This window comes from Cajanus cajan, chromosome 10 (assembly GCF_000230855.2).
Source record: "Cajanus cajan strain Asha chromosome 10, NIPB_CcT2T_4, whole genome shotgun sequence".
Lineage (NCBI taxonomy): Eukaryota > Viridiplantae > Streptophyta > Magnoliopsida > Fabales > Fabaceae > Cajanus > Cajanus cajan.
This window is the reverse complement of record NC_138526.1, coordinates 32,775,811-32,803,337: the sequence shown is the minus strand read 5'-3', so window position 1 is coordinate 32,803,337 and position 27,527 is coordinate 32,775,811. Positions and strand designations below refer to the sequence as shown.

The following is a 27,527-nucleotide window of genomic DNA, read 5'->3' as shown; positions in this document are numbered from 1 at the left end:
GTTAGATCTAGGAAATTCGAGAGCTTCTAAACTTTCGTGAGCATTCCTTTGTGTTTGCTTTCCTTCTTTAGCTTAGGAAAACTTGTTTGGTGTCCAATTCTGGATATTCAAATCCAGAATTGATCCTTAAGGAAGAAGATCGTGACATTGGAGAAGGAAAAGGAAGATCATCAATCACTTCACTTACCTCGTTCCATCATATGTTAAATTAAATTATTTTTTGTTTTTATTATTTAATTTAGTCAATGTTCAATTTAGTATTTTAATTTAAAAAATAAGGGCCTAATTTAGACTTAGAGATGTTATTTTCTTCGTGTCATTTTTATGACGGTAGTATTTATTTAAGTTACTTCTTGAATTTGAATCCATTGGTTAATTATATCACGTTTGTTTGGATAAATTTCTTTGAAAATATTTTTAGAAGAAAAAATAAAATAAGTTTTCTTATAATTTAAATTAATTTATAAATTTTTTTTATTAATTTTTTAAAAAAACTTGTCTTTTAATTCATGTAAAAGTTAGTTTTAATTTATGAATTTTTTTTAGAAGTGTTTATAAAGAAGTGTATAAAAACATACTTATAATGTTGGCAAATGTGTTTTGAGATTGAAATACCAGTTAGGTTAACCATTAGAAAGTTCTCAAACAAATAACTTATGATAAAAAAAATCGTACAATATAGTGACTAAATAATACATCATAAAAATTTCAAAGTACAAGGAAAAATCAACAATTCACTCTGTCCAAGGTGACAAAGATCCTTATTCTTCTGCATAGTGCAGAGAATACAATAGAAAGGTAACAATGTGAAAAACACATGCAAATATGTGCCATGATTCTATCAGAGGCAACAATCCAGGACACAGCAGCAACATAAAGCAGCACAACTGCAACAAAATAAAGAAGAAAAAAAAGTCAAAACAATAATTTGGTGCATGTTTATAAAAAATTATACCTAAAAATAAGGTGTAGTGATCTTGATTTTGGCAATGAACTTACCATCCCTCCCAAAACCCCTCACCCCTGCTTTTAGTTTCCTGTCGAACCCTTTGTTGGGGGTACCCTACAACTGCAGGATCATCCTTCGAAGGATAACCCATAGGAGGTGGGGCACTAACATTTGGAGCTACAGGATAAGCTTGACCTGATGGTGGATATGAAACTTCTGCAGCATATATAATATCATCTCATTAATCCTATTTAGAAAGATTTTTACAATTTAAATGAAAATTAACTAATTAATTTGGATTTAATATATTGTCTATTAATTAGAAATCACAAGGTTAATATAATTTTTAACATAGTTATTATGAAAGTCAATAAATTTATTATATTTGAGGAAAAAGAAAGTAAATACTATTGATTTGAGCATGCAAACATGGCTAATCCATCTTTAATTGGGGTAAATGGACTTAGATAAAATAAAAAATTAATATAGGAAACCATGTTTTGTTGTGGCAAAACAAGAACAGTTTTGTGTCATTATGTGAATGATGTAATTAAACTCACCAGGGGCCTCTTGGTGATTGTTGAAGTGACTCATGGTGATGGTGATGGTGAAGTTGCTCTAAGGGTTTAACGATAAGAGAATATGAAATTTGAATATGCATGCATGTGTAGTATATATAGTAATTGGGAGATATGCTCCTTAATGCAATCGAAATTTGAATGGCGTGTGGGACAAACACAAACACAAACACGTTAGTATATTATAGTTAAGAAAACTAAGACAGCGTTTTCATTTTTAGCCTAAATGGGGTCCACTTGTGGCTTGCCACGTGTCACAAGTCTTTTTCATTCCAAATTCCCAACTTCAACGCGTAGTTAATTTGGACACATTAATTTGGTCTTTCTAGGCTGCGTCGTCATCGATTTGTTATATGATTTTGTACCATATACTACCTCCCCCGACAAGGCCAAAATAATAATAAAAAAAAATAAATATTTAAGTATAAAATTTATAAACAATATTTATAATTATATGTCTTTAAAATAATTTTAGAATATGTAATAGGAAAGATATTTACTTGTACAACAAATTAAAAAAGAAAACATTTTAGAGACTCTAAATTACAACTCTCAATCATTAGTTCCAGGTCATTAAGAACTCGACTAATCAATTTATAATAAAAATGGGTATGCACATTAATCCTAATTTGTTAAAAGAATTCTATTAATTATGTTATAAAATCTACTAGATCGAAATAAATTATATTATTCGTTGAATTATATTTTGGGACAATAATAGTTAATAATCATTGAACAAGAATTTACCTTTGATTGTTAGGAAATGGGAAAATACGTTTTTTGATAAATTTGCCTAATACGACATATATGAGAAACACAAAGAGAATATTAAAAATATTGTGAAAAAAAAATGAGAAAATAATTGATGCAAGATGCAAAATTTAAGATGTTAGTCTTTTATATAGTGTTTTTTTTTATACCATCTCTTATATAGTGTTAATATATCGTATTGACAAAAAATATATATATAAATCAACCTTATATATTAAATTAAAAAAATGAGTATTTTTAAGAGTTTTTTTTTCAATGAGAGGATTTGTAGAATTTTTTTTTAATTTATTTATAGGATTTATAGGGTTTGTAAGTATTTTTCAATGAGAAACTTATCTAATTATGTTTTTATTTATCATAATTATTTATATTAAATATTAATATTCTATAAAAATATTTTTTTTATTACAATATGAATTATTTATCATAAGTTTAAAGTATAATTTATATATTTAAAAATATTTATGTATATTTATTTTAAATATAATTTAGATAATAAAACATAATATATATATATATAATTTATTTTAAATTTTAAATATATAATAAATATGTTTGTGCATTATATATGATAAAATACTACTAACTTTTAATTTTAAAATCGATTTATAATCAAATTAATAAAGGAGAAATTCAATAAATTTATTTTAATGTAGATGAAATCATTTATAACTTTTAAAATTGTAAAAATAATTTATAAAAATTAAAATAAATTATACACAAAATATTTGTCTTAAATTAATATAGAAAAATAAAATTATTTCACAATAAAAGCTTCAAAAAGGAAAATACAGTATTTATTTTAAAAAGAATGTTATTGATTATTTTCACTACAAAAATATAAGTAAATTAATTTGTTAAAAATATATTAAAAAATAACAATTAAATTTTTTTATTTTCACAACTAAAACGTTTAGACCTTGACACAAAAATAATAATCTTCCATTAAAAATAAAATAATCCGTCATTAAAGAATATAATGATTCTAATGAAATATAAATTTTATAAAAAAAATATCACAAGTGGATTCGTCCCTGGCTCTCCCTATATTTTTTTAGAGATTTATTTGTCAGATCTTTATAAGATTATTTATAACATTTTGCACATTATTTTATTATAATGGTTTTGATTAATTAGTAATTAATAGACTATAAATCACAATGAATATTCGATACGAAAAGGACCAAGGATAGTAGATAATCAAAGATTCAATTATTATTTTGTAATTGCAATGTGTATTTATTGTCTCTTGATTCCTATATGCATGCATGTAATTGTATTGTTGATTTGTGAGTTTCCTTTGTTGTAAATTTATAAGTGTATGTGGGTTCTAGGGGGAAATCCCAAAGAATGAATATAAATAAATTATATTAGAGAAACAATTTCATATAGTAATTCTATTAATAAAAATGAATTTATTAAAATTTAGATACCCTCTCTTTAACATGAATCCATGTAAGTGGTGAGATTTAAAATGAGAGTAATTCACAAATATGCAAAAAAAAAAAGAAGAAGAATTTAATGATATTGTGTCGGACACCACCTAGCAGACATCGAACGCGAAAGTAATAAAGGGACTTCGTGACAATCACATTGGACATGGGGAGGTACATGTCTGATGTAAGAGCCATAAAATGCTTGTAACATTGTTGATGTTGGGCATGAGCTTGGTCATGCTAAGCACTAGAGCTCCAAGGATTCCCTATCACGAACTCATCAAGCGTGGGATGTGATTCTTTTAGAGGCTTTAATTGTCATGACTCCTATAGGTGATTTATTACATTTTCTACCTTCATAACTAGCATTTTAATTTTAGTTTTCCCTCAATATTTTGCATTTCGGTTTGAATCATGGCATATTTTCATTGTTTTTAGAATTTGATATGCTTTGGTTGTCTTTTGTTGTTGGCTTAGGTGTTTTTATCTCTTGGAACACTCACATTTTGATTGAAGAATGCATTAAAAGTCATCAAGGAGTGTAGCCAAGAGCTTTTGAAGTACATTTAAAATGAGAAACATCATGATAAAAGACTCTGAGTAATAGCCTTGTGTGAGCTAATTCATTGCGAATTGAAAAGATACAATACTCTGCATATATATAGCAGCTGAAAACAAGAAAGAGAAAAAAATAGAATGCAGAATAAAAATAACAGAAATGCAGTACAGGAAGGAATAATCAGAATAAGGACAGCTAGCAGGGACAGCTGGCAGGTTTGTTGCAAGGCTAAGGTGACTCAGCCAATTGTGAAGATGGCTGTAATACCCCCCGCAAGCTGAAAGGCTAAAAATGTTGAGCACACCAAGCTTGGACAGGAATGATTGGAAAAGTCTAGGCAGCAAAGCTTTGGTAAAAAAATCTGCAAGTTGATCTTTAGAGGGCAAAGGAAGAAGATGCATAAGTCCACTTTGAAGTTTTTCACGAACTATGTGACAATCAAGCTCCAAATGTTTGGTGCGTTCATGGAAAACTGGGTTTTGTGTAATGTGTAATGCACTCTGATTATCACAAAATAAAACATGAGACTTGGACAAAGGAGTGTGCAGATCCTGCAAAAGAAAATGAAGCCATTGGAGTTCACAAGTTGCTGCTGCCAGGGCTCTATACTCAGCTTCTGCAGAAGAGCGAGCCACAGTGGTTTGCTTTTTAGAACGCCAATTGACTAAGGCGTCTCCTATAAAGAAACAGTAACCTGAGATGGATCTGCGAGTATCCAGGCACCCACCCCAATCTGCATCAGAGAACCCCTTGACTTGAATATGAGATTTCCTAAGAAAGAAAAGGCCAAGTCCAGGAGCCTTCTTGAGATATCTAAGAATTCTGTTGGCTGCTTTATAATGAGCTTGAGTCAGAGAATTCATAAACTGACTCACTTGCTGAGTGGCAAACGTAATGTCAGGGCGTGTGGCAGTAAGATAGAGAAGTCTACCAACTAGTCTTCTATAAGAAGCAGCATCATCATATAATTGTCCTGTGTCCTGATGAAGATGTACTGAAGGATCCAAAGGAGTATTTGCTGGCTTACAATCAAGCATGGAAGCATCTGTTAAAAGCTCCAAGCAGTATTTTCTTTGGGAAATTGAGATGCCAACAGATGAATGAGCAATTTCTAACCCAAGAAAATACTTTAGTATGCCTAGATCCTTAATTCCAAACACTGTATGCAGATTCTTCTTAATAGAAACAAACTCTGTAAGGCAGTTTCCAAAAAGAAGAATATCATCAACATAGACAAGCAACCCAGTAAAAGAGGAATTTGAAAATTTGAGGAAGAGAGAATGATCAGCAGCAGAATGTGAATAACCAAGGCTTAAAAGGAAAGTAGATAACTTTTCAAACCATTGTCTACTTGCTTGCTTCAATCTATATAATGACTTACTCAACTTGCAGACTCTGTTGGTACCTGAGACAACCATTCCTTGAGGAATTGTCATGTAAATGTCTTCCCTTAAGTCTCCATGAAGGAAAGCATTGTTGACATCTAGTTGGTGGATATGCCAATTCTGCATTGCTGCCAAAGCCAACACAACTCTGATAGTAGTTAACTTTGCAACAGGAGAAAAAGTATCTAAATAGTCTAGCCCCTCAATTTGTGTGTATCCCTTAGCTACCAATCTGGCCTTGTACCTCTCAATAGTCCCATCTGACCTCGTCTTAATTTTGTATACCCATTTGTTACCAATGGAAATTATACCAGGAGGTAAGTGAACAAGAGTCCAAGTGCCGTTATTTTCAAGAGCTGAGATCTCAGCTTCCATGGCCCTTTTCCAGCATTCTAACTTGTTAGCCTCAGAAAAGGAATTAGGTTCTTTGCAATCAGAAATGGAAGCACTATAAACAGCATGAGCAGGAGATAATTGAGCAAAAGACACAAATGAATGAATAGGATAAGAAGTACCTTGATTAGCTTGTTGAGAGGTAGTATGGCAATTGTAATCCTTAAGGTATGCAGGCCTTTGTTTGTGTCTGATGGATCTCCTTAGAGGTACAGGTGAAGAAGATGGGGAATGAGCAGAATCTGAATGAGAAGGAATCTGCTCTTCATTGGGTTGGCATTGAGGGGCAGGTTGAAGTACAATAGGTTCAAGTACAACATTGGGTTGTGTGAGAAATTGGGAATTTGGACATGTGATGCATTGTGGAGGTGAAAAATTAGTGGACTTTGTGGCATTTAATAGGTAAGGAAAAACAAGTTCTTCAAAAATTACATGTCTAGAGACCTGTAACTGTTTTGTATTCAAATTATAAACTAAATAACCTTTAGTGCCTGATCTATAACCAACAAAAACACATTTATGAGCTCTAGGGTCAAATTTGCTTCTGTTTAAAGAAAGAGTAGAAGAATAACACAAACATCCAAAAATTCTTAAGTGAGAAATGTCAGGGACCTCACCATAAAGAACTTGATGTGGTGATCTTAGGGTCAGATTGTTGCAACGTTCCCAGGCATTAAAAGATGGATCAAAGGCATGAGGCATTGGTAAAGAGCCATTGACAAACTTGAACTTATTTTTTGAGATTAAAGAGCGCTTCATCCCCATGGACCAGTTGTGATAATTCTTGACTGTAAGCAATGGAGATACTAAGGCCATAGAAGGATTTTCACCGGGGGCAATGTAATAGACACTGAGTGGATTCAAGGCTGGGTCTAATGGAGGGGGGTTAGGAGGATTCCCACCACCACCATTGTTACCGCTGCTAGAATTTCCTCGAACCATTGGAAGTGAGGTCTACAGAGCTCTTGAAAATCAAGAGCTCTGATACCATAAAATGAGAATAAAAATAAGAAAGAGAAAAAAATAGAATGCAGAATAAAAATAACAGAAATGCAGTACAGGAAGGAATAATCAGAATAAGGACAGCTAGCAAGGACAGCTGGTAGGTTTGTTGCAAGGCTAAGGTGACTCAGCCAATTGTGAAGATGGCTGTAATAACATTCAAGTGAGTTTCACTATTTGGAGCTAATTTATTTGGCAGCATCTCATGATTGAGTTTCATCTCAAGCCCGTGAGACAATTCCAAACAACAATTGCAAATTTTCTTTTTTTTTTTTTAATGAATTTTGGTTATGAAGCTTTGAACTTGTAGTCTTTAACTACTTAGTTGTTCATTAGATTAGAAACCCCAATTCTCATCTTAGAATAGTGGATTAAGCCTAAATCCTACAAAACTAGCTTGTAAGGTGAGGGTTGTTTTTCACTTATATACTATTTAATTGCCTAATCTCTAGTTGATGTAGGACTTGAGTTTTTTTCAATACACCCCCCTCACGTCCAGCACTATTAGGCTTGATACATGGATAAATGGTAGGTGACCCTTTTTTTAATGATCTAGGATTGACGGGACTTGAATACACTCCTTCATGCCCATGGTGGATGTATCAATGAATGGTGGTAGGTGACCTTTTTTTTATAACGATCTAGGATTGGCAGGACTTCAATACACCCCCTCATGCCCATGGTGCATGTATCAATGGTGGGTGACCCATATTTAAGAATCTAGGATAATTCTGATACCATCTTAGAATAGTGGATTAACCCTAACTCAACCCTACAAAATCGGCTTGTAAGATAAGGGTTGCTTTCCACTTATATATTATTTAATTGTCTAATCTCTAGTTGCTGTGAGACTTGGATTTTTCCCAATATCTCATAGCATTGATAGCTTGGCATCATCTTCTCCACTCTCTCGTTGCATGTAAATGTATATCCTTTCTAGTTTTAGCTGTTCCATGATTATTTGTGAGTAGTCCCTTTTTATTTTTAGGATCGGACGACATTAGTCTTGTGAACTTTAAATGAATTAGTTTATGTAATTCTTATTGATTTCTTTATATTGCTTTTATTTGTTTTAATTGAATGAGATGAGCAACATTTGATATTATCTTAGCCAGTATTTTAAAAATTGGTTTGCACCTGTCTGACCAAAAATGGGTCATATCTAACCGGTCCAAGCCTTTAATCGATCAGATATGCATATGATTCGGTTTGAACCGGCCTTTTTTGGTCAAGCCAATAAACCACATGCTACAGGTCAGTCTGCATTGATGAAGTGCCTTTACTTGATAAAATATACCAAAAACATATTTATAAAGGATCTTGCCCACAAAAGTTAAAGATAACATTCCAAACCACTTTTCCATATAAAGTTTTGTTAAATTAAACGTCTAACAAATAATATATATATATATATATATATATATATATATATATATATATATCAAATTGTATTTCATTCTAACTTCTAAACCAGAGTATTTGATTGATAATTATATGGTTTGAATACTTTTATAATATATTTTAATTTAAAATTATATATTAATTTATATATTTCAATTGGTCTATATTTTGGTTGACTACATATTTTTAAAAAACTTTTTTAAGGCGTGATAATTAAAATTTATATATATGTATGAATATTATTTTTAAAAAATTAATAAAAATTGAATCATATAATTTAATTAGTAATTCATTAATTCAACCTTTAACCTATTAATTTAAGTACCTTAGTACCTTGACTAGTTTAATGATTGGTGTTATCTTATAAATTTAAAGATAAATCGAGAACACCTATAATTTTGAAACCATAAAAATGGACTTAGATTTAAAATCACAATAGTAAGTTAAATCCTAAGATCAAAATAGTGTAAAAAGTCTAATTAAACATAATCACCACAAAAGTATAATTAGATACCCCTTTTGTATATCAAGAGAGAATTGAAGTAAATTAAGGTTAATTTGCATTTAAATAGAAACTTGTAACAACAAGGGAAAAATTGAATTAATTTGTTTATTTTCATGTTCTGAAACCTTAATCATGAAGGTATTCATAAATTGAATTTCAATCTCCTAAATTGTTTGCTGTTTTTCTTATTCAAACTTCAACATTTGAATTTCCAAAATCTAATTCCCAAAATTAATTTTAATTCTTTTACTTTTAATTAGTAATAATTTCTTTGTTAAATGTGTAGTCATTGTGATTTCAATACTTTTTAGTTAATCAATAATTAATATTATATACTTAATTTTGATCTTTTGCACATCAATAAGGTTGGACAACTCTAATGAAAATAACTCATATAAATTAATTATTACAAAGTATGATTAATGATCTCTGCTATGTCATTTCATCGCTAAGTAATTCATACTCAATTTTATTTCATTGAAATAAATTTTACGAAACTCATAATTTCATATTTGTTTGATTTTGACTTGATTATGTAACAATTAATGTTTGGTGGTTTTTATTGGCTCCAAAATATTATTTTTCAATTGTAAGAAACAGTTATTGAAGCAGTTAAAAAAAAAAACAATTTTCATCACTAAATAAAATTGCTTCAATGTTGTCTCAAGCAACTAAAACATTGTTGAAGCAACTCAACAAACATCTCCCATTAAAGATGCTTTAATGCAATGCAAGATTAACATTGAGATATCCCCTTTTCTTTGTTTGCTATTACTCTCGAAAAATTTATTTGTTTTATTTTCAATATTTGGAGGATTTCTTAATAGTGTCATCGTATTTATTTGTTGGTGATTTTTTTTATCCCATATTTGTGTGATTTTTCTTAATTTATCTTATGATTTTAATTATCTCTTCTGATTGTATTGGGTTTATGAGTTTGCTCACCTACTTTTTTCCTAATCTTTATGCTTCTTAATGAATGAAACTCATATTATTTATACTTACTTTTATCATCTAAAAATTATAAATTTGGTGTTTCGGTTAAAGTCTACCAAATTAGTGGTGTAGTGTACATGTTTTAGGTTCTCTATATCTAATTTCTTGTGTATAGATGGTTTATTTAAATATATGTATTATTAAATTTATTTTGTTTCATTCATTCACTGACCTAATTTTGTTTCTAATATTTTTACAAGATGGTGAATTAATGAATTATATAAAAATGACTTAATGAAATCATACATGAGTTCTTTTTGTTATAAAAAGTATTTTTAATTTAACTTGGACTGGCCTACGTGACTCATATCGCAATCTTAGTCTATGGAGTATGAAATTATTTTTTGTTGAAATTCAAAACTTCAATTATTGAAGTTGCTATTTTCATAAAAAATAATTAAAAATAAAATGCTAGTTAGGTGACTTTTCTAATACTCCTAAAATGCAGTCTTATCCAAAAGTTGACCAAAATGTCATTGCCTCAATGGTCAAGATATAAGTTAGTCACAGTTGTACTACGAGTGTTGAGCTAATCCATCGAATATATATATATATATATGTACCTATTCAACTAATCTTTACATTTATCCATGTGATTAATTAATTTTATGGAACTCAACTAATTTTATGAGTTATAACATTAACATACCTTCATCCATGTGATTAATTAATTCCCTTTCCAAATTACAAAATCATCAACAAGTAACAAATTCCATCACAATTAAATTTTTACAGTCCCAAAGGACATAAAGATCCTTATTATAAATTAAAAATTTATTACTTTCTGGTGCCTTTATTATGAAATATTTTTAACAAATTATAACGATTAATATAAATAATTATGTTAATTAATTTTATTAAATTTATAAAATAAAACTTTGATTTATTATTAATTTTACGCATCTTATTTATTATTAAATTTTTATCAAAGAAGTAAAAAAAATCAATATCAATTAAAATAATAAATGATAATTAAAGAGTTTAAGAAGTAAGAAAGACAAACATATATTCTTACAAATTTTATTAGGAACATAAAAGAAAAACTAAAATTAATATTTTATAGAAATTGTAAAATATTTTATAAAAAAGACTACAAATCTCTTTCAAATTATGTATTATAATAAAGACTAGAAGAAATATTTAAGAAAAGAAAATATAAAAGAAAGAGAGGAGAAGCCCAAATCTAGCTCAGGTATTCAATCAGAGACAACAATCCAGGGCACAGCAACAACACAGTCCAGCACAACTGCAAGAAAAGAAAATAGATACTTTGAGAAATCAAAACATATATAATTAATTAGATGGAAAGTGCTAATAAATTGAAATTGAATTTTTATACATATAAAAAGTATTAGTAACATATTTCACTTTATTTCTAAATTCTAATACAATTCAATTGTGATTTTCACCACAACTTTCTAATTCTTTTAATTAACTTGTGGCCTCATGTAAAAGTTACTTGTTCTCCCTAAGGGTACCCTAACTAATTAGATAAAGTAAGAATTAGGGTATAAACTAACCATCCCTTCCAGAAACCATCACCCTTGTTAGTGGTTTTGATTGGAACATGTTGTTGGGCAGGAACATCATCCTTTGTGGGATAACCCACTGGTGGTGGTGGAGTTCCTAGGTTGCTCCGATCCACTGCTGGATATGCAGTCACTGGTAAAAAATAAAAATAAAAAAATACAATCCCGGTTAAACATAACTTAAATGGTCAATTCTTTCCTATGTACAAATAACAACTTCTGTTAGAATGAAACTTGAAACCGATCATGATCAAGATGATAAATTTCATTAAAGATGATTAATCAATTTTTAGATAAAAATTAATTATTAATAAAGTTAATAAATACTTCATATTATTAATATAATTAAAAAAAAATTAACAATTCTAGTTTTAAATATAAAACATGAGGTTTTAATCAAGCACCCAAATATGATCGAGCCATGTAAAAAGAAGTGAGAAAAAACAATTTTCTTAATGATGGAGATCAATCTTGACGAAAGAATATTGATAATTTATTCATTGAGTGTAACATATAAATGTATAAAAGACTTACCAGGAGTTTGTTGTTGGTGATTCATGGTTGGATAAATATATAAATGCTCTAGATTTTTTTTGTAGTATGCAGAGAAATCAAAAAAGAGGGTGTAGGAATTAGGTTACTGTGGGAAGCATGAGTAGATAATGTGTATATAAATATATTTTCGGAACGGCAGCGACGACTTTTATGGAATAAAGAAAAGCGCGTTTTGGGTGAGACAGACAGAAACAGAACAATGAACGAAGAAGGTGCAAGGAACATAACATTTGATTTAAGTGATGGTATCTGTCTACTTTCTGAAGTTTTATGTATGAAAAGAATAATGAAAAATTAGTTCTCAATATATATATAAAAAGATAATTTTCAATTTCTCTTCTTTCTTTTTTTTTTTTTTTTTTGAAATAAACACACTCATTGCTTTTCCTTCAAAATAGTTTCAGCAATATAAGGGGATAAAAAATCAAAGGTGTACTATCCGTACTGTGAAGCCGAGCTCCCAGCTCAGTATCACAGTGCAAGACGACCTCGGACACGCGCTATGTGACGTCAGCTCGTCACCCAAATAGGTCATAACTGATCTCGGGCCCAAGGCCCAGTAAAACCCTAATTCATACTAAGGTTCGTGCATTATTTATACGAGACTAATACTCCCACAAACACTAACTTTAGCATCGGAGTCTCTTTTGCAGGTACCACCCCCATCTTGGAACACCAGCGTACCCGTGAAGGAGGCTCACCGATCTTACCTGGCGAATCACCTCTACGGCAGATTTCCGGTAAGAACAAAAGGTATGGTGGCTAACAAAGGATTTTGACGCCTTTGTTAAATTATGTGATAAAATTGACTTAATTTCTTATATAGTTAACCGAGTAGTTTTGTAGAGAGTTAAGTCAAGTTTATATTTGGACATGATAAAATCAAATTATGTTTGGTATGAAGCATTTTTCAAAATTAGAGTTATCACAACAGGTGACCTCCAATCCATCACGAGTTGGTTAATAGGTGACTCAACTTAATTTAGCTCACCTTCTAGTAAATTTACAAAAAAAAATAAGTCTGGTCTGATCCACCACAAGCTTGTAGGTCAAGCGGATTGACTCATTTAATAAAAAAATTATAAAAAAAACCTTATTTTTTTTATAATGTTAACACTCCAACTGTGGGAAGGGTTGGAATGGGGATAATTGGGCGAGGGTAATGCGTGGTGTGGGAGGAGCCGTGTGTGGAACAATGGCGATGCACAATGACAGTCGCATGATGGGAGTCATGTGGTGGTAGTGCGTGGTAGGCGTGATCAAAATTCTTCGAATCGACCGAAATCGAAGGTAATCGCGTACAATTTTTTTACTTTGGATGGTTAATCTCAGATTTTTGGGACTCTGGGTTGGTTGATTCGGTTTTAAATGGGTTTTGTCGGTCGGGTTCAGGTTAAAATATTTGTATCCGTCGGTATCCAAACACGACCAACACATAACAATTAAAAGGTATGTTCATTTATTTCTTATAGTTGTAGAAATTAGAAACCCTAGTGCCGCTAGCGCCACGAGAGTAGTTGTATGAACCCTAGCACAGTTCATTCATCTTCGTCTACCACCGTGTAATCGTTTGCTCCTCTTTGTCTACTGCCACAAAGGCGATTTGCTTGTCTCCTTCTAACACCACGAAGAACAGGTTTGTTCATCTTCTTCTTCTCTTGCATCATTATTAAATCTTTAATAGTTCAGATGGCGTTTTTGTTTGCATTGATATTTCCTTTTGTAAATGAATAATCTCTTTTAAAGTACAATGTTGCCATAAAAAGAATCCTTTCATGAATCCCTATCTTGTAAAGGTGACAACCGCATTTTGGTCAATCGAACAATGTCTATTGTTGCTTTTTGTGGTGGGTAAAAGTTAGGATTTCCTCCCCCTATGAACCCCATTTTCCATCTCTTTTCCTTTCAAAGGCTAACTATTGCAATACTCTTATTAGTCGATCTCTATCTGACCCAAGGCTTTCAGCTGCATTTGTTGCCAACCCACATTTTGTGGAACTCAGGAACATTGTTTTGTTCTCATCCATTGGGACTTATGTTATGTTTTATATGTGTGTGCATATTTCAAATGTCTTTGTTTTGTTTTCTCTTATATTTTATTTAACCCTTATTGATATTAACTTGTGCTTTGCTAAAATTATAACTCTTAAATATTAATTATGAATATACCTTTAATTATTTATTTTATATGGAGAAATTTGGTAATTATGGTCATCCTAATATCTGTTATCCTGCTATAGTGGTTTTGAACCACTATCCTGAATTGATAACAATTAATTGATCTGATATCCAATTTTGAAGTTCCGTATCCTTATATTTTAACATTCCTGAAAGTTTTGGGTTGTGATTTTGTAGATGAACTTGTTGGCTTTGAAGAAGAATGGAAAGAAAAAGGTCAAAAGTATATACTTGGATGGACTGGTAGTATTGGTGAGTATTTATCCTTTTTACTACTTGGGGATGTGGATGATTAATACCTATTCTCTAGAAAATATCTCTACAATTTATTTGAGAATATTGATAGTTTTATGTTTACATATTTGTGCCAAAAGTTATATTCACTAGATTATAATTTATAAGTGCTAGTTTATTTGCGTTTTTTTAACCCTATGTTATCAATATATTAATTTTATATTATCGTAATTTTGAAAAGTTATTGATAGAGATGACAAGGAATGATACGAGTAGTAACTTTTATCACTTGTGTTATTTAGTTAGTATTTGTTGAGTGTGTATGAATGATTTTTTTTATATATATTTAGGAGGATTTGTAAATATTTAAATATAAAAATTTAAATAAAAGATAAGAAATAGAATAAAAATAAAATTAAATAATTCTAAAACCTTAGTTTTTATTAGTTTTTTACATTAATTTTAAAAAAGTTTTTCACATAAATAATTTAGTTGGTGGAATTGGAGCTAATTCTACTAGTATAATGTAAAACACTGGTTAACATAGATATTAAAAAATATGTTTTGAGTTAATTTTTATATTAAAAATAATATTTATTTGGTATAATTTTTAATCTATGTTGAATGTGTACTTTGGATAAATGTAGGAGAGGTAGAAGAAAGAACAAAAGGAAGAAAAGCATAAAAAGAAGACAAAAATCTTAAATTTAAAAGGATTTAGGTACTTACCATTTATCATTTTATGATTTTTTTAATAATTGATTTGTGTTTTGTTTTGCAAATTCTTATGATAGCTATTTGTGTTGAACTTATTTAGTTATAAATATGTGTTTCACTTATTTAGTTAAATTAAAATTTTTGTGATTGTTTACATTAGTTTATATCTATTTTTGTATTTTTTTTTCTTTTTGCTAATTTTGTATGAAATTTTAAATGATGAATTAAAGTTTATAACCATTCTAAAATAACAAATTAAAAGTTGTTAAAAAACCATAAGCACTTAAAAATTATCTATGACTTCATTATACAATAATGGAGTGGTCTAGTCAATCCGAAGAGGTTGCAACTCCCACCATGATTGAACCAGCAGCATCAAGAGGTGATGGTGGTGGTACATAACCTATTAGACAACCAACAACTACAGTTGAAGCTGTAGGAATTGATTATATTGTTTGTTTCCCTCCCAATTAATACAAAAAAGAGGAAATTAAATGTAAATGGTTCTTAAAAAATCTCTATAGTTTGGGAACATTTCAAAACATTATTTGAAAATGAGTCTAAGGAGAAAATGGTTGAATGTAATCATTGCGGTAAATGATATAGGTGTGATCCAAAGATACATGGCACATCAAGTTTATTTAACCACATAGGAAAATGTCCTAAATATCCAAATGTTATTATTAATGACCCTAACCAAACAACCCTTACCTTGAAGAGAGATGTTAGTGGTTTGACAGCTGTAAGCCAAAGATACAATGTTGAAGCTTGTAGGAGGGCATTAATTGTCTTTATTATTTTAGATGAACAACCTTTTAGGGTGGTTGAGGGTGAGGGTTTTAAGCACTTTTGTAGACAATTACAACCACAATTTATTGTACCATCAAGACATACAATAGCAAGGCTTTGTTTTTAGTTTTATATGGATGAAAAACATAAGCTAATGGCTTTCTTTAAGTCAAATTGTGCTAGGTTAGCTCTCACTACTAACTACTGGACTTCTATTCAAAATTTAAACTATTTGGCACTCACAACACATTTTATAGATAATGATTGGAAATATCAAAAAGGAATCATTAGTTTCTCAATAGTTCCTAACCATAAAGGGGAAGCCATAGGAAAGAAAGTGTAGGGGGTATTAAAGGAATGGGGTTTGAGAAATGTGTTTACAATTACAGTTGACAATGCTTCAGCCAATGATGTGGCTGTAACATATTTGAAAAAAAGGATCAAGAATATAGGAGAGTTAGTGATGGATGGTCAATTTTTTCATATGAGGTGTTGTGCCCATATACTAAATCTAGTAGTGAATGATGGTTTAAAAGATGTGCATAATTCAATTGCAAGTATCCAAACAACTGTTAGATTTGTAAGGTTTTCACCCTAAAGATTGACTAAGTTCAAATTGTAACAACCCAATTTTCACAGATTGTACGATGGCCCAAAGCCCAATAGGGGTGATTTAGTAGCCCAGAACGCGTCGTTCCCAAATTGGAACGGGCCGTTCCAAACTAGTAAAACGAGAGTGATTTAGTAGCCCAGAACGGGTCGTTCCCAAACTGGAACGGGCCGTTCCAAAACACTAAAATTGCCTACAAATCTTAGATGGGAACGGGGCATTCCTAAATTGGAACGGGTCGTTCCAAACCACCAAAAAGGCCTATAACCCTAGTTGGGAACGGGCCATTCCAGATATGGCCGTTATAGGTTAAATGCAACCCCAGAACGGGCCGTTCTGGTTTGAGAACGGGCCGTTCTGGATGTGAAATTTTACACATGCCATCAGAGTCCAGAACGGGTCGTTCTGGATTTGAAACGGGTCGTTTTGACGATGCCTGATGCCTATAAATAGAGCGCTCTGACACTCACAAAAAGCACACCTTTCTGTTCTGACTTCTTTTCCTTCTACATTCTTTGAAGACCGAGGGGAACCCAGAGGAGGAGACCAACCATATCCTGCTCTAGTTTCAGCTACTGCTTATCGAGGTACGGGGAAAAATGGATTATTTTTATGTAGAGTTACATGAGGGAATTGGGTAGAGAAAGAGTCCCTTAGAATTATGGGTAATTTTATAATTGTTTCTGTTTGAGGAATTGATGATCTCATTAGATTATGTATGTATTAAGGATTAGAAATATATATTTAATTTGTGAAAATGATGATCTCATTAGATTATGTATGTATTAAGGATTAGAAATATATATTTAATTTGTGAAAATGATGATCTGGGAGAGAGAACGAAATTGTAGAAAAGTGTCTGTGAATTAGATTTTGGAAGGTAATTTTATAATTATTTCTATTTGAGGAATTGATGATCCCATTAGATTCTGTATGTATTGAGGATTAGAAATATATATTTAATTTGTGAAAATGATGATCTGGGAGAGAGAATGAAATTGTAGAAAAGTGTCAGTGAATTAGGTTTTGGAAAAATTGGAGATTTTACTATTTGATTTAATATTGTATTAAATTGGTGAATTTATTAGATTTTATATTAATTTATAAATATTATTATATTATTGTTATAGATGTCTATTCATGGTGAATTTCTTGATGGGTATGTGACTCATTGTATTGGGTGGACTTATCTGTATGTAATATGGAATTTGAGTTATGAAATGAAATGTGTGGAATGTGAATGAGATGTGATTGTGGATCCTCGTAGTGATGACCAGGGGTGAGCACGGCCCTAGGCTGCTAAAAAGGGTAGCTATGTCAGGAGTGAGCACGACCCTAGGCTGTAAAAGGGTAGCGTGACCTTAACATAGTAAGATTTGTGATGATTGTGATTGTGATGTGATTGTGGTTCCTCACACATATGACCAGGGATGAGACGACCCTAGGTAAGTGATGCTACATGGATGGCGTGCCCTTGGCATAGTATGGGATGAGTGAGGCAATTAATACGTATCACTTATGTCTAGAGTGGCACGACCTTGAGGTGGCGTGACCATTGACATAGTGTTAATTGCAAGATTTGTGATAGATTGGTGTGATTGTGAAATTGTGATGTGAATATGATGCAATATTGATAGAATTAGAATGTATGGATATGCTTGTAAAGACTTCATTAATTGATGAGTTATGATAAGATTATGTTGTGTTTTTCCTTGTGTTCTTTACATATAGATGTTTTCTTTTCTCACCGTATAATTTGTGGATGTTTTAGGTGAGGAAGATCCGGCTTTGAGTGGCATCTAGAATGTCAACTATTGAATTGTGTGTGTGCTCTGGTATTGTGACATCGGGGCAGAAAATTTCTAGGATATGGAATTTTTATATGAATTTGGAGTTGTAGTTATTATTTTTAAAAACAAGTTGTAAACTCTTATATTTTATTTTCCAAATTTTATTCATGTTGGACATTGAAGATCATTTGTGAAGGTTTTTATGTGAAACCTTTTACCAATACGTTGAAAAAATTTATTTCCTTAATTTAATTACATTATTACGATATATATGTTGGGGGTAATAAGGGTGTCACACAAAGAGTGTGTTTAATTTTCAAAAACTGAATGTAAAAAATTGTTATGTCTTGATGTTCCCACCAGATGGAATTCCACATATATGATGTTACATGTTGCTGAAAAATTTCAAGTTGCCTTTGAAAAGCTTGACTTTGAAGACTCAAGTTATGTGGAAGTTTTTGGGATAACTGGTCCTCCAACTATAGTTGATTGGGAGAATGTTCGAGCATTTTTAAATTTTTTGAAAATTTTCTATGAGGCCACTAAGGTTTTCTCTACATCATCACATGTTAGCTTACATGTTGCATTTCATCAACTTTCATCCATTTATTTTGAACTTAAGCAATCAGCTATGAATCTAAATACTATTTTTGCCATGATGGGTTTTGATATAAAGAAAAAGTATGAAAAGTATTGGGGCAATATAAATAACATCAACCAACTGTCATATTTTGGAGTTATTTTTGACCCTCGTTACAAATTTGAATTTGTGGATTGGTCATTTAAAGAAATGTATTTAGATGATGCAAATTTTGCTAAAAAATTTTCCACTTCTTTGAAAGAAAATTTGTTCCACATGTATAATTGGTACAAGATAGATTATTAGAAACAAAATGAATCTGCACAATCCTCTCATGATTCAACATTTTGTGTTTCTCATAGTGAAACATCTGTCTTTGTTGAAAATCCATCATATTTGGCTAGGAAAGATGCTTTTAAGAAGTACTTGAGGGAAAAAATTCTATTGATAGAAAAAAAATGAACTTGAAAGGTATTTAAATGAAACTTGTATAGATGTTGATGATACATTTGACATTCTTGTTTGGTGGAAACAAAACTCTTTAAGGTTTCCTATACTATAAAAAATGGTTAGAGATGTTCTAGCCACCCTAGTTTCCATAGTTTCTTCGGAAAGTGCATTTAGTATAGGGGGTAGAGTTTTAGGTATTTTTAGAAGCTCTTTAAACCCATAAATGGTAGAGACACTAATTTGTGCTCAAAACTAGTTGAGGTCAACTATAATCCAATTCAAAGATCCTAATATCAATGAAGAGTTTGAAATTTCAGAAAAGATTGTTATAGGTATCACAATATTCTTTTGCTATGAAAATTATTTAATATTTGTGTTGTACATGAGTTAACTATCTTGTTTTTAAATATATTGTAGAATTTCAGGTAATTTTAGCAAGTGTCAATGAAATTCAAGGAGGAGATGGATGAAGTGTCACAGTTGGTCCATCATCTCAATCATAGCCATTGTTGTGATTGGTCATACTTAAGATGTTTGTAATTTAAATGAACCTTTTTTTATATTTTATTTAATAATTTATGTTGTTTATGTTTCTTGCTAATTTATTCTCATTTTTTTTTTCAGATTGTCCTTTTTACCATTTTGAAGCCATTTGTTATAGACATGGATATTGTATTCCTTTTGGAGAATTTGTCCTAAATGATCCCTATGACACTTATTTTGCTATCAATGTTATTGATCACTTGCAACTTGGATCTTTTTTGGGGTAAATTTTTAAATAATTTTTCAATTGTGTTTTTTAAAAATAGCGACAAAATTTTATAAATATGATTTTGTTGATGTGTATATAAATGTTTTTTTATAGGTATTTTGTTGTTACATCTTTGTGTACTAGTTTTTGTTTTATTGCCTTGCTGATTGGAAGAACCCTTTTGTCTTCTTTTTGTGTATTGGTTGTTTTGTATTCAGAATTGACGGGGTAAGATCTTGTAGATTTACAATCAAATATTAGTTTTGTATTTTGTTTGAATCTCTCTTGTAAACTTTTGGGTTTTTGATTTATGATAGGGAGTTATTAGCTAAAATTTGGGAGGTAGTCAAACCAAAAGGATCCATTGGAGCACCTAGAATGGTTGTTTCTCTTTCTTAATGAAGAGTCTGCTTGTGATGATTTGTTTATAATATGCCTACTCTTTCCTCTCTTTTTTCTTCATCTTCTAATTCTGTCCTTTTTTAACTTTTTTTTTTTGTATTTTTCTATCCTTTTTGTTTCAGTCTGATTGCCTTCAAAAGGTCTTGCAATGTGTGAACGAGGTACATTTTCTCTATAGTGTGCTTAGGTTGGATCTTGGCTAGACTGTGGGTGATGTACATCCAAGTTTGCATGGGACTCAAGTGGAACAATCAACTAATATTAGCAATAGCACATTAGAAGGTCTACAATAGACCATTGTCAAGTTAAAAATAGAAAAGAAAGCTAGAATCCAGAAGATGATTCGTTTGTACCATAATTTATTGCTTCTAAAGTTTTTTGTTGTAATTTATTCCCCTCCTTTACTCTACCCTAATACTTACATACTTTTTTTATAAATGCAGGTAAAGGATGTTGTAGCTAATCTATTTGAACTTTGGAATTTGATGGATTCATTAAAAGAAGAGAAAAATTGTTTTATAAGGATTACTTCTATTATTGGTACCATGGAATGACAAATCACTAAATGAGGTGTTCTCTCAGCAAAGATGATAGAAAAGGTCTGGAAAGCTTCTTTCGCTTCCCTACTTCCCTCACCATTTTTTTTTTGAATCTTTGTTTATAGACTTCCTAGACTGAAAAGTCCTTTTGTAGGCTTCAGTAGAAGTGGAAAGGGTTGCCAAACTAAAAGCAAGCAGAATGAAAGAACCTATTTTTAAGAAGAGGTCAGAGTTAGAAGAAATATGTAGATTGACTCACATTGAACCAGATACAAGTACTACTGCCGAGAAAGCTAGTGCTTTAATAAATTCTGGTATGTTCCATTGCATTAATAAATAACTCTTGGCATGTGTTTGAAAACATTTTTTTTTGAAATAATTGTTTATTTTTCAACGCTCTCTTAGGAAGCTAATGAAAATAAGGGATCATGTCTCTAAAATAGGTTGATTTTTCAACGCTTTTTTCTGGTATAATATTATTGAATAATTGAACCTTACTATTTTTTGTATAGGCCTGGTTGATCCTTCTGAGCTATTGGCTAACATTGAAGCACAAATAGTTAAGGCAAAAAGATGAAGCTTTGAGCAGAAAAGAAGTAACAGATAGGATTGATAAGTATTAAGTTCCAGAGAATGATCATATTTGCTTGTTTTATGATGAAATATCATCCAAGACTTGAAGGATTATAGACAAACCTTAAAAATAGTAAGACAATGTATATGTATGTGATTTGCAGTCATCTTTTTTATTGATTTGCATTTAAATTTTGTAACAATTATTATAAAAAAAAATTGGCTTAAAATTGTTATAATTATACTTACAAAAAATTTAAATGTGATTTATTTATTTACTTTTTCTGTAATATATTTATTAAGTACTAAAGTCTATAGAAAAGGCCTATAATCCCTTAAAAATGCTCCATAATGCCCTAAAATAAGGCCAACCTCCACTGATTTAAATAGCTAAGAATAAAAGAGAGAGAAAAAATTTAGGTCCAGCCCAAGTTAATTAAATAGTTGTTTAGATTTTGAAAAAATAACAAATCAAAATATTGGGTCCAATATGGCCCAACCTAATTAAACTAACCCACCTGATCCGAGACCCGACCAACCCGAACCTGATAAACCCGAAACACTATAGCAATCGAAAATGAGTTAATTTTTTTTGGTCAATTTGGGTTGGGTTGAATATTTTCGACCTGAATCCGTCCGAACCCTTCCCGTGCTCAGGCCTAGTGCGTGGTCTGTGTGTGTGGCATGTGGTGGTCGTGAGGTGGCGGTCACATGGTGGTGGTTGTGCGATTGTGCAATCACGATAAAGATGTTGAAGAGGCAAAAAATGACAAAAGAGAAAACCCTAAGTGGCTAAGTCATTAACGTGGAAAGGAAACCTTAAATGAATGTGAATGAAGTTCATCCCTCCCTTCCTCGTGTGTGTGATCTTCATCAGTTGGGCTTGTTGTGGATTTTTTTTATGTTAGTGGGCTATGGTTTATAGATTCATTTTTAATTTTAATTTTTTGTGTTAGTGGATAGGTGAGTTAGTCTGATTCATCACGGATTCAATCCGGGTGAGTCAAATTCTTAGTGACTTAGGCTAAATTTCCAGTAGTACTAAAATTTGCAAGTTTTTTTGAACCTAACCCGATTCGAACCTGTGGTGGGTTAGGTTAGTTCATGGTTTGTAATCCGTTTTGATAGCTCTACTTAAAATACCATTCACTATTGGCTTATAGTCTAGTTCAATATATACTTTGGCAATCCCTTGCTCTTCTAACCGATTGATAGCTTATAATAAGCCAAGGGCTTCAACTTCGTGTGCATAAGGAGTTCCTGGTTGCCATGTTGTTTTCGCTTTTAAGAATTCACCTTGATCATTATAGAGGCACATGCTTAGTCCAACAGATGTTTGGTTCATAAAAATGGTGGCAGCAATGTTGCATTTTAGTTCCTTGTTGTTGGGTTTCTTCCAAGTAAGGTTTTGTTGATCAAAGGCGTGGATTCTTATGCTAATTTTCTTATTTCTAACATGTTGTCAGTCACTATGTTCATGTTCGGTATTGGTTATGTTACTTATGTAAATGCAAGGACCGATCTACATGGAGGATAGTAAAGGCATTTATCCTCACTACCATTTTACACATACATGTTTTTTTATCCAAAAAAAATAATACATTTTAAAAAAAAATAAGTTGTATTGTAATAAAATAAACATATATAATTAAATTATCGTATATATATAATATAAATTTTTGGAAGAGATGTTAATTTATTTGATATTTGTTAAATTTTCAAAAGATATTAGTTCTCATATGTAATAAAGAATATTCCTTAATAACAAATCATTTTTTTAAGTTGAATTATAATATATATATATATATATATATATATATATATATATATATATATATAAAGAAAGGTTAAATGACATCATTGTAACTTTTATTAACTATTACACCGCTCTAACCTAATCTGATCTAATTTATTTTCATCCTTAATTGTAATAGTAGATATAAAAGTTTATAAAAAAAATAGTTATGATATATATTTATACTTTTAAAAGTTATATATAAAATTTTTAATACTACAAATATATGAATAAATATTGTCCTATTATCAAAATTTTGAAAATAAGAGAAGTAATATCATTTGGTATTTTAACATTATTATTGATGATATTCCATAATCCAACATGTTTCTATAGTCATGTTGCGTGACTGCGGCCAAAGAAGATGTGTCAATCATTTTCAATATTCGAGATGCACAAGGAGCAAGAGATGGGGAATGTGATGCCTCTTGATTGAAGTTTGTGTCTCGATGGTAAGCAACCTCTAGTCAACCTCCACATGAAGTGCTTTATTTTGTTTGGGACTTTCAATTTCTAGATCAAGAGCCACTTCCTTAAAATCTAATGGTGTGCTTGGATGAGGAATTTTACAAACTCAAGAAATTTTAAATTTTTGGTATTTGAATTACTTTAATTTTAATTTCTATCATTTTTAAAATATTTTGTTTGGATAAGTCAATTCAAATTTCTCAAATTTTAAATTGTTGGGTTAGATATGATAATTTGATTCCACCATGGTAAAATTGATTTTAAAAATATATTTATATGTTGTGATTTTTAAATTAAATTTTATAAAAATAAATATTAGTTAATTTTTAAAAATTTAATTTTAAAAATTAATATTAGATAATATTTAATAATTTTAAAAATATTTATGAATATTCAATAATTAAAAACATGAAGAGATAAGAGATAAGATAAAATATATAAGTGAAATAAGAAGAAGAAAATATGAGGAATTTCAAATTCTTACTTTTTTGAGAGAATTTGAAATTCTACTATTTCAAGAAATTTCACAAATGCTTCAATTTCAAATTCCTTATAAATTATCCATCCAAACAAGGTATTTCACCTCAAAGAATTTGAAATTCTTCAAATAAATGAATTACTTCATTTAAATTCTCTATTCAAACACACTATAAAGGTTTATTGTCTATGAGATTTTCCATAATATAGTAGTATGCAAATCTAATCGAATACATCCCATTTTTGCTAAAGTTTCATATTTACTTATCTACATCAGTGTAGTTTGGGAGAGGTATAGTTTGGCATAGCATTTTGCTTTGAAGATGCGAGAAGTAATAGCATCGTTGTCAGTTGTAAGTTTCCAATACCCTGCTACCCTAACTTGACTAAGTTGAAATCGTGTAGGTGGAAAATCCTATGCCACCATACTCTTTCCTCATGGATAGTTTATCCCAATTTAGTCAATGGATTCCTATGAGTGAAGTTGGCAGTATAAAGACAATCATGCAGTAGGTCGATATAGAAATGGTAATGGATTTGATGAGTATCTCATATCTTGTTTTGGAGAAGTGCTTACAAGATCGATTTTGGATTTTGTTCTATATTCAGTCCTTTAGATAGCTAAATATCTCCCTGTGCCATAATAATAAAACTATTTTTAAATATAATTTTTTAAACAATCTTACTATTTAAATAATCTAATAATATAATAAAAATTTTTAAGTGATACTAAATTCTAGTTTATTTTTTATTATTATAGAAAATTTTACTGTGTTGACATATGTCACACATAGTATTATTATATCATTTTTCCTAAATTTTATTGTTTTTATAATTAATAAAGATATATTATTACATTTCAAAGTGCTAATTATTGTTTGAGGACAAACAAAAGTTCAAGTTTGGGGTTATTTGATGTTGTGTATTTTACTCGTATTTTAGCACTTTAATTCACAAGAATTCATAGCATAATCATGCATATCTTTCATGTTTTTAATAAATTTTTATATCATTTTCCTATTTTATGCTTTTCTTGGTATGTGTTGTGTTTTCTCTGAGCAGGATCAAGATTTAAGAATTAAAGAGGAAATGCTGAGCTACAGGGAAAATCACGGCCGTGATTCTAAATCACGCCCGTGATTCACCAGAGAAAATCACGGCCGTGACTCCCAATCACACCCGTGAACGCCACTGACCCTTCATAGATGTGCTCCAGAGAAGATCACGATCGTGATTCTCAGTCACGGCCGTGATTCACTTCGCGTCCCAGCTTTTTAAGTTTTATGTTTTATTTTTATTTTTGTAATTTTTATCTTGGTAGTTTTACCTTTTTACCCTTTTAGGTTATAAATTAGATGAGGTTAGCCTAGAACAGCACTTTTGTTTTCGGAGACAGTTTTTTAGTTTTTGACACTTAGAGAAGGTTGGGCGCCTGTGCCATCGACTCTAAGGTTTGCTTTTCTTTTATTCTTCTTTTCTTGGAGAACTACTATGAACTCCTGTGAGTAGTTTCCCTTTTTCTGGGATCAGGGCTTAGCCTCCGAGAACCTCTTTATTAATGCATTATTCAGTTTCTTAATTTTATTCCAATTCTTGATCTGTTCTTTTATATTTTATATATGAACTTTAATATTATTGTTTTCATAATAACATTAATTAAGGATGAACTGAGAGGAGAACTTGATTATAATTATGATAAACAATTAATCTTAATTTTCATAATCATAGATAATTAGGGATGAACTGAGAGGAGAACCTAATTATCGGAACCTAAAGGAATAGACTTGAGTGTTAAATCACGAGAGTAGATTTAAGCTTTCGAGGAGCAATAGATTAACAAAGATCTTAACGGGTTTAATTGAACGCAATTACCACGAGAGTAGGGATTAATTTTAATTAAACACGTCCTCGTAGCCTGAGAAGGTGCAAGGATTAAATTAGGTTAAGACTACCTTCAAGATGGAATAGAATTAATTAATGAAAATAATAATTCAATAATGTTGGAACTCTTTGTGCGAACCCTAGATTCCCGGAAATCTCCTTATCTTATCTTAAAGTTTTATCTTATTCATTAATTGCATTACTATCTCTTTTACCATCAAATCTGATCTTATCATCTCAAAACAGAAATTCCATCTGTTTTAAAATTCAAATTAAAATACTAGTAATTCTAGGTCAAACACGTAGTCCCTGTGATTCGATATTTATTACTTGACGACAACCGTACACTTGCGGTTTTTCACACATCAGTTGACATATGTCACACATAGTATTATTATATCATTTTTCCTAAATTTTATTGTTTTTATAATTAATAAAGATATATTATTACATTTACTTATAATAATAAAGATGTCTATAATAAATATATATTGTGATTAAATTAAATTATTAAATTTAAATAGATCTTTATTTCGTAAATGACATTGGGTGCAACTTTATGACACCGAGTGTAATGCAAGTTAAGGACTCTTTACTTGAATGACGTTGGACGCAAGATAAGTAGCATTGAGCGTCAATTAGTTAAGAGCTCCCTGATTGGATGATGTTGTGCATGAAATTAGAGGCATTGGGCATGATTACTTGAGGAATTATTTGACTTGGTGACACCGACCATAGGATTAATGGTGTTGGGCACAGGATTGGTAGCGTCAATTGGGATCAAGTTAGTCACTCTCTATCCTAAACCTTAAACCCTAGACAACAATAAACGTAGATTTTGTAGCGTAGAGCATATGTACACAAAGACTCCTCATCTCATGTATGTCGAGTGCAAGTAGAATGACATTGAGCGTGATGCAAGCCAGAGGTTCTTTGCTTCACTCACATTGGGATGTAAAGAAAATGGCGTTGGGCATGCATGGTTATATTGAATGAAATCTGTAACTTAGTTGATTAAATGTTGAAGTATGTTGATGGTTTTCATCATATATATATATATATATATATATATATGTGTGTGTGTGTGTGTGTGTGTGTGTGTGTGTGTGTGTGTGTGTGTGTTTATAATTGATTCTGGTTCATTATGTATTGATTTATGATGATATATAATGTATTTTAAGTTGTTTAATTTGAAAGTTGCTTATTGTTGGAAGTTGATTAAGTTGTATGAAGT

The 27,527-nt window shown here is 30.7% G+C and overlaps 1 protein-coding gene and 1 long non-coding RNA gene across 3 annotated transcripts; one reads left to right on the top strand and one right to left on the bottom strand.

Moving 5' to 3' along the window:
• Positions 1-654: 654 nt before the first annotated feature.
• On the bottom strand, positions 655-1,666 carry LOC109813620 (protein CYSTEINE-RICH TRANSMEMBRANE MODULE 9). The gene is made up of 3 exons (XM_020377842.3): positions 1,510-1,666; positions 1,000-1,165; positions 655-887 (listed from the first exon to the last, which is right to left on the bottom strand). Exons 1-3 carry the CDS (start codon positions 1,541-1,543, stop codon positions 842-844), a joined length of 246 nt encoding a protein of 81 aa, XP_020233431.1. The 5' UTR covers positions 1,544-1,666; the 3' UTR covers positions 655-841.
• An 11,365-nt stretch (positions 1,667-13,031) lies between these two features.
• Positions 13,032-21,904, top strand: LOC114916864 (uncharacterized). Of its 2 annotated transcripts, XR_014430169.1 has the most exons (8): positions 13,032-13,349; positions 13,452-13,508; positions 13,658-13,695; positions 14,415-14,489; positions 15,119-15,192; positions 18,359-20,539; positions 20,683-21,413; positions 21,612-21,904. It is a non-coding gene; the product is annotated as an uncharacterized LOC114916864 (long non-coding RNA). The 2 variants fall into 2 exon arrangements; XR_003805513.2 differs by lacking the exon at positions 15,119-15,192.
• The last annotated feature ends 5,623 nt before the right edge of the window (positions 21,905-27,527 follow it).